Genomic DNA, 8,827 nt, shown 5'->3' with positions numbered 1-8,827 from the left:
TTAAACACTAATCTAAAACGTCATTTTGATACATAAATAAAATTCAACACAGTTGGATAAAAAAATTATATCTATTATTTTTTTAAGTTTGATACATACCTAATGACTTAGATCTAATATCATGTAAAAGTTTAGAAATAAAGCATATACAAACTATTAACCCCACTTTTAACAAAAACTTTAAAATTATAAATTGACGGATTTTTTTTTTATATAGTATTTCATTTTTTTCATTTCTACCAAATATAAAACTTAACTCACCTTAATTTCCGACCATCGATGATGTCACCATCAAACTTCATAACAGCAAAGGAAGAAAAAGTTCCGGATGAGAACTTCATGCACGTAACAACATATATAACAGGAACGAAGATGAGATAGAAAACAAACTTCTCTGAACTTATGTTTCACTAACTCACAACATACAGAAAAGTTCCCTATATACAGGAACCTGAAACAGAAACTGATATAACAGAAAATAAAAAACTAATAATCAAGGTAGAAAGGAAGAAATCCGCATCATCTTCTGTTAGTTTTAGATATCAAATAACATGACCCAAAACTCAATAAGCAATTATACCAAACATGTCATTTCCAACATTTTGAAGATTCATGAAATCATTGTATGACTAACAGCTTCTCAGTAAACAATAAGCTTAGATTTAAAGGCTAAGCTATGAACAAAATATTTAGAAAAAGGCAAATGAAAATCACAACCAAAGGAGTTCAACAACCAATACAAAATATAAAAATAGAAAAGAAAGAAAGTTTTAAAGAAAATAAACGTGTAGAAACTTTCCTCAATTATCTTTCCCCAAATTCAATTGGCTTTTCATCTTCAAAACTAGCTCTTTTCTCTGTTTCTTGAGGTCCTTTCAGCATGCTACCATCGTAACCCTTTCATTATTTAACAACACTTCCATTTTTTCCACATTCACTACTTCACACCTAAAATTCAGATTTCCTCTGCCAAAAATTAAACAAATCATTAATTTGGCAAAAATAGAAGCAATATAGAAGATAATGAAAAAAACAAAAAAAAATCCAAATACCCTCAAATATCAAAAGGCAAAGGAATGGAAACACTACAACATTTTGTAGTTTAGACCACACTAAATTAGATAACGACTAAATAAATGTGGCCTAAACATATAATAAACAACATTTTTATAAATGTTGTATAATTATCATGAAAGCCCATGATTATACAACTGCTGCTTTAAACTATGTGGACAAAACCAGTAAAAATGTGGTCTAAAAATATAAGTGAGGTCTAAAATCAACCTGAAAAACTGTTGTCTATTGTAAGGATTTTAAGCAACGGTTTCAAAAACATTGTCGTACTAAAAACCGTTGTCTATTACCTATAACCACACTCGCCTATACCACACCTAAAAAAATGTGGTCTAATCTTTAGACCATGATTTTTATAATTTAGATCATAATTTTATGTTGTTGTCTAAAGTGATTTTTGTTGTAGTGAAAACTCAAATAATTGAAGTGAAGTGAATACTAATTAAATTATTTCGATTTATTATATACTTTTAAAAAAAGAGTCATTTGTCAAAAATAATTATCTTATATGATTAGTAAAACAAACAAAAAATTATTTGTAAAAGACAAATAGAGATTAGAAAACATCAAGATTTAGATAGGAGATTTTTTCTTGATTTACAACTCATTTTACTATATAAAAAAAAAATATATTTATAGACATAATTATCTTTCATCCATGCCACATATTTCAATGTCTAAACATACAAAAGAAGAAACAACTTATTATGAGAATGAAACAACAGTTTTGAGAGATGATCGAAAGAGGATAAAAATTGACTGAAAATATGTTTTATGCTAAGATCTTCTATTATTTTATTGTATCCATACACATTAATTCTTGTCCTTAAGAAATATTCTTACTTAGAATTCCATCCTCAATCTTTCAATAAGTTTCTTTTTGTCTAAATGAAAAAATGATTTTACTATAATATTTATGCAATCGTTATCCTCTGAAAAAGTATGAACGATTTTATAAAGATAAATAGTAAATAGTGAAATGCAAATTAATGTGATGTTATTTATCTGTAAAAAAAGGAATATTTGTATTTACAATAATTTATGTTTATACAAAGTTTTGCTTTAAATGTGCTTTTAGATTTGAAATACAGTCTGATTTTTAGTTGGTCTCTAATTAAAAAATTACTTTTGTTTCCTAAATCTTTTTATATATTTTCCTGCTCTGTTAAGTTGTTTCTGAAATACTTACGGATTTCTTCCATCAAAATATTTTAAATTTTCTCTTTACGTTCATCAAAGTGCCTTTTTTTTTTTGTCATGTCTTTTCTATTAAATGGTGATATGCCAAATTAGCAAAGTCACTAACAGTCATCAAGAAATACAAAATAAGAAAAACAATTGATAAGAAAAATAAATAATATTATGAATGAATACACAGAGGGAAAAACATGTTTAAATTTAAAATCTTTTAGTTACTTCTTTTTATTTTTGAGATTCTATTTACGATAATAATTATAATAATAATAATATTATTCATAATTATTTATATATTAAAAAAAGACAAAAAAAAATGAAAATTTACCATGACAGTGTCTTCAATATTGATCTTTATATCATAGGAAATGTAACATATATATGTTGAACAAAGTTGAGAAAGAAAACTAGGGTTTGTTTAAAGGAATTAGTTAAAATAATAAGAAGAAAAGGTTAAATATTTTTTTGTTACTAAACTATTATAAAAAAAAATGTGCTTAGCTCTTAAATTATAAGAAAAGTAGTATAAAATATATTTTAACAAACTACATACGTGTGGATGTTATAATAGAGTCCGAAATCAGATGACAAATAGTTCAGGTCGTTTCTTGATGAGATGCTTTATACTATTTTCATAAAATACATGAATTAATTGCTTTATAATTTCGTTTAGGGACGAAACAATTTTTTTATAATTGTTTGAAATGAAAACTATATTTAACGTTAATAATAATATCATAACAATGAGAGTAATTCAAGTTTGTAACATGAGGATAAAAAAAATTACCTGATATGCTCTGTGTAACCTCTTGAATACTTTCACTACTGCTATAACATAAAGAATGTCTGCTAAACTATTTAAGAACTTGAAATATGCATGACGCCAAGAACGTATTAGTAAGATTGAGCCAAACACTCCCCAGAAACTTATAATAAATCCAATTGCAGCACTTATATAATATTCACGATCCAAAATCAAATTGTCATTCTCTTGAAATTTAACAATTGGTTCTTTCCTTTGCACTCCATCAATGCATAATTTCTTTAATGGTGGTCCACAAAGATCAACATTATCTTCATATTTTGATGCATCGAAACTCTGTAATTGTGTGCTAATTGGAATTTTTCCAGATAAATAATTGTGTGACAAATCTAATGTTGTGAGTCGATCAATTTGAGCAAGACTCGAAGGAATTGAACCAACAAGTTGATTTCTTGACAAATCAAGAAATTCAAGTGACGTTAACTTTCCAATATTTGATGGAATTTTTCCTATCAAATTGTTTCTTGATAAATTCAGTGAAATCAAGCCAAATAAAACCTCCATTTCTTTTGGAATTTCTCCTGAGAGTCGATTGTTTGAGAGATCAATGCTTTTCAAAAGTGATAATCCATTATTTGTGAACATTTGCTCTAAACCTTTCCACATAAAAAATATATTCAAATTGTATGAAATAACTTCAACATAGGTGGTGTTAGCTAAATACCAATGATCTTCATAATCTCTCATAGAAGTCACTTGAGTCATTGAGGAGAAGTTTTTTATGCATTTAGGAATTTGGCCAAATAGGTTGTTTAGCGAGAGATCCAAGAGTTGAATGCTTTTCAGATAACAAATTTCCAATGGTAAACTTCCATTGAAGTAATTGCTTCTTAAACTTAAAAATTGCAACTCCAGGAATTTCCCCCCAATCCATTTTGGGATTGATCCTGATAATCTATTTTCTGCTATATCTATCATCACTAACTTTGTGCAGTTCCTTAAGGAGGAAGGGATTTCACCTGTTAAGTTATTGCTTCTTAATAACAAAACTTGAAGTTCAAGGAGTGATCCCATTGAAGAAGGAATTTCTCCTGAAAATTTGGTCTGACTCATATTTAAATAAGCCAATGACTGGAAATGGGTCCAACAATCTGGAATTTGTCCAGAAAAATTATTGTTTGAAAGATCCAATTGGTATAATGTTTCAGCTACATCGCCAGAACATAAAAACCAAAGAGAATCTGTGAATTTATTGTTGGATAGATCAAGATAAATTGAGTCTCGTAAAAATAGTGGAACAGAACCTTCAAATTGATTTGATGCAAGACTAAGGGACTCGTAATGATTCTGTAGTGAAAAATTTGGAATCATACCTTGTAGATTGTTACATGAAAGATTGATATTTATCCTCTCTTGCAATGAAAATTTAGCCCAAAACCATTTTGGAAGAGTGTCTGATATTCCAGTATTTGAAATGTCAAGGCTTCTAAGTTCATTTTGTTTCTTTAGCCATTTGGGAAACAACGGACCTAGTTTGCAAGATCTGAATGCAATATTTGTCAATTGAAAAGATGGATCAAAATCTTGACTAAACTTTATTGTCAACAAATTATCTGATAAGTCCAGTGTCCTTAACTTTGACTTGTTAGAAAAATGAGAGTCAGTAATCACACCTTTCAAAGAGTTTGACATCAAGTGGAGAACTTCAAGTTCTGTTGGAAATCGAAGATCTTCAGAAATTGTCCCATTTAGCTTGTTACTATCAAGGTATAACTTTTTTAATGATGAGAACATTGAAAGGGTGTTGGGCAAAGTGCCACTGATTTGATTCATGCTCAAATCTAAACGTTGCAATGAGTATCTAGCATATTGGGATAGGTGATGTATCATTGCTGGAAGATTTTCACTCAAGCTATTATTGGATAGGTCCAATAAACGCAAAACAGTAGCATTGTGAATTGATTTTGGCACTCCATCTTTTAATTCATTTCCTGAGAGATCCAACATTTCCAACTTCAAAAATATTGAGAAATCAGGTAGTGTTCCATTGAATTTATTTTGATTGAGATATAGTTCTCGCAACGAGTATCTAGAGCATCCAGACAAATGATTAAATATGACTGGCAAATCTTCACTCAACTTATTGTTAGACAAATCCAACGACTGCAAACTACATGTGCTCCCAAATGATTTTGGAACACCACCTTCTAAAATGTTAGACCCAATTGACAACTGCTCCATTTGAGATGGCAATCTAATGCCTTCACGTATCTTCCCACTCAATTTATTGTTAGAAAGATCCAATATTTTTAAAGATGAGAATCTTGAAAGGTCAGGTATGGAGCCCGTGATTTGATTAGATGTCAAACTCAACTCTTGTAGTGAGTATCTAACACAACCACTGGAGAAATTATGAAGAATTGATGGAAGGTCTTCAGTCACATTGTTTCTAGACATGTGTAAAGAACGAAGGGTGCATATATTCATAAATGATTTCATATCCTGGCCCTTGAATACATTATGGGAGAGGTCAAGGTGCTCAAGCGAATTCATGACCAAGCCAAAATGATTTGAGGTGGAACCCTTCAGGAGGTTACCACGAAGGTCAAGCTCAACAAGGTTGGAAGTGGTGTTTGACAACCACTGGAAAACCATTGATTGTGTGAAGGAGTTGTGAGAAAGATCAAGGACGGAAAGGGAAGTAGAAAAATTGAAGTTGGAAGGGTTGAATGAAAGGAGAAAATGATCGGAAAGACCACAATTAATTAAACTCAGTTCTCTTAGATTTGGTAGCTTGGCAATCATTCGAAGCCAGCTAGGAGAACTGTTAAAATTAAATATGAAATCCAAGGAAAGATGAGTTAAAGAAATAAGATTAGATAGCCACTCATCACCACTGACAATAGTGAGACCACCGTAATAACCTCCAAGATAAAGCTCTTGCAGATTTGAAAGGTTTCCAAGTTGGGGTGGTATGTATCCTTCAAAAGAGTTGAGACTGAGATCAAGATATTGTAACTGGAAGAGATTTCCAAGCTGAGATGGCACACTTCCTTCAAAAACATTGTCTCCAAGATCAAGATACTGCAACTCGGAGAGATTTCCAAGCTGAGATGGTACATCTCCTTCTAAAAGATTGCCTCTGAGATCAAGATACTGCAATTCAGAAAGATTTCCAAGTTGTGGAGGGATTGAACCCTTCAAATAATAATTGAAAGCAAGATTCAAGTACTTCAAACGAGAAAGAGAATCTAACTGGCTTGGAATTTTTCCACCAAATAGAGATGAGGAGAGATCAAGGTATCTCAAGTTTCTAAGAGAACCAAGAAACTCTGGAATGCGACTACCTCGAAAAGCATTGGAACTGAGGTTCAAATACTTCAGTTGTGACAACTTCATCAACGACCTGTGGATCTCTCCGCTGATGTAACGTTGAGAGACTTCATAATTGCCACGAGAAAAATATTCATAATGAACTTCTCCATGAAGGTCGAGGCTGATAATATTGGCGGTGAGGTTGTTGCAGCGGATCCCCTCCCATTGGCAACAGTCGGGAGTGGTCCAAGAAGAGAGCATGCCGTTGTGATCGACAATGGCAGCCTTGAATTGGAGGAGTGCTTCCCTCTCCTTTCTAATGCATCTCATTGGGTTTTGGCCATAAGCAATCTGTAACACCACACACACCACCAACATCGTCCCTTTCAAATTCTTCATTATCATCACAGAGACACACACTGAATAGTAGAATTAGATTTATATGAGTTATGAATTTAGCTGTCCCAACACGCACATTTATAGACACACAAACTCCTAAATTACCTATTCTTCTCACTCTCCTTAATTGCTTTCCCATCCTTCATTCTCACTCGTGGGTCGTGGTATTTTATTAATCACTATATTTTATTCAATTTGCATAGACGAATATAATTTATTTTATCTCATGAATACAATAAACTTTAAATTATGTAGCATCCACTATGAAATTGCTACGAAATGAAATGTTGTTGCTTTTATAGTATGAAGACAAATTTGGTAGTTGTGGAATAAATCAATCACCCGACCCTTTTTTTATTAAGGCAAGAACTTCATTCCAATGTCAAGATGTTATATGATGAAATAAACCATCAAATTCATGATTACAATTATAATGAACTATGAAAAAATTCTTAAATAATAATTAATTTTAATGATAAAAAGTTTATAAAAATAAAAATTATTGATTACTAAAATAATTATAATTGTTTTACTAAATTAGTATTCAAAATTAGTTATCAAGATTAGATACTAAAATAATTAATATTTAAATTAAGTAATAATTTTTAATTTTATAAATTAATATCGAAATTAATCATTAGATTATAGTAATTAATTATTTTTTCTCTAAAATTGATTTTTAATGGAAAATTTTCTTGAAATGAAAAGTGATTTGAAAATGCATTTCACAATTCAATTGTTTTTTAATAGATTTAAAAATCCTTTTTGTAATATCTTTATTTGAGTACCAAGATGGTTAATTTTTTATAACGACATAGAAACAGTCTACATGAATACAATTTAATAATTTACATGAATAATAATTAATACTATTTATTTTTATTTAGAAATAAAATATTGTACGAAAATAATACCATTATAAATTTGTATATTTTCTGTGATTTTTTATATTATTTTATGATATTTGTAACACCCCATTTAATTAATATCCTAATTAAAGGGAGCGTCACACAGAATAACGTAGTAAACATGGTCCTGTAGTATAAACATTACTCCTTACAATTGTCCAAAAGAAACAAGAAGGAAACTCAGGCACACCACGATGACGCTAACATAGTATCATAATGTATCGACAATATTTTAAAAGAAAATTTAAAGACAAGGCAATACATGGTCGTAGCCCTAAAAGAAAAGCCCAAGCAAAAGGAATCCAGCCCAAACAGGCTATGCAGTGGAGTCATCATTTCCCTGTTGGCCACGAGGATTTCTCGCATCTGCTCACACTAATAAATTGATAATCATTGCAAAAAGAGAGAACCACACAAGCAAGACAAACAACAAACAAAAAGGTAAGTCAGAGCGGAAAATGGTTTATCATACAATTACATACAATTTTATAGTTCAAGATGCATAAGCCAACCAATCATGTTATGACTTGCAAACAATACACTAAGACTCGGACACGACTCATCCGGATACATATAATTAGTCGGATTCAGCGGATGCTTGCACTTATGGTGGCTTTTACTACTCTACCGAGCTGCTCTACCGAGCTAATTGTTCTAGTGTCTCATCCCCCACACACAAGGTTAGCCCTTAATGGGTTTCAGGCCTCCTGCTACTCTCACCACTCGGGTCAGTACGCTCTATGTGAGACTAACTGACTCTTTAGAGTGTCAGGATGCAATCCTTACCTTGAATCCTTACTAAATTATATAGATGGGGCACCACCATAAACTCCCACTAACAAGGGTCATGGAATTACATCTCGACCAACTGAGGCACCACCATGAGGTCTCACCTAGAGCCTCATTAAACTATGCCCTAACCAATGAGGCACCACCACGAAACTATCATGGAATTACGCCCTAACCACATACAAATCATGTTTCACCAACCAAGTAGGTACTTATCATGCATACCAATCTCATGCCAAACTTTATAACCAACCTTCATTCATATTCCATACCAAAACCATACCAAACTCATCACATTCAATCCATGAACCAATTCCATACATGCACATCACTCATCCCATGCTTTTAACATATTAATTCACCCAAACATGTGGCAAACATACAA

General features: G+C 31.4%; 1 protein-coding gene across 1 annotated transcript; it reads right to left on the bottom strand.

Annotated features, from left to right (window-relative positions):
* Positions 1 to 585: 585 nt before the first annotated feature.
* On the bottom strand, positions 586 to 6,806 carry LOC114180195 (receptor-like protein EIX2). The gene is made up of 2 exons (XM_028066510.1): positions 3,056 to 6,806; positions 586 to 966 (listed from the first exon to the last, which is right to left on the bottom strand). Exons 1-2 carry the CDS (start codon positions 6,749 to 6,751, stop codon positions 949 to 951), a joined length of 3,714 nt encoding a protein of 1,237 aa, XP_027922311.1. The 5' UTR covers positions 6,752 to 6,806; the 3' UTR covers positions 586 to 948.
* Between the last annotated feature and the right edge of the window lie 2,021 nt (positions 6,807 to 8,827).

This window comes from Vigna unguiculata, chromosome 1 (assembly GCF_004118075.2).
Source record: "Vigna unguiculata cultivar IT97K-499-35 chromosome 1, ASM411807v1, whole genome shotgun sequence".
Classification (NCBI taxonomy): Eukaryota; Viridiplantae; Streptophyta; class Magnoliopsida; order Fabales; family Fabaceae; genus Vigna; species Vigna unguiculata.
The sequence above is the reverse complement of the archived record's forward strand: the minus strand, read 5'-3'. Positions and strand labels throughout refer to the sequence as shown.

What these genes read in the sequence shown, in the direction of transcription:
- LOC114180195 (XM_028066510.1), bottom strand. Translation starts at nt 6,751, where the DNA reads ATGATAATGAAGAATTTGAAAGGGACGATGTTGGTGGTGTGTGTGGTG.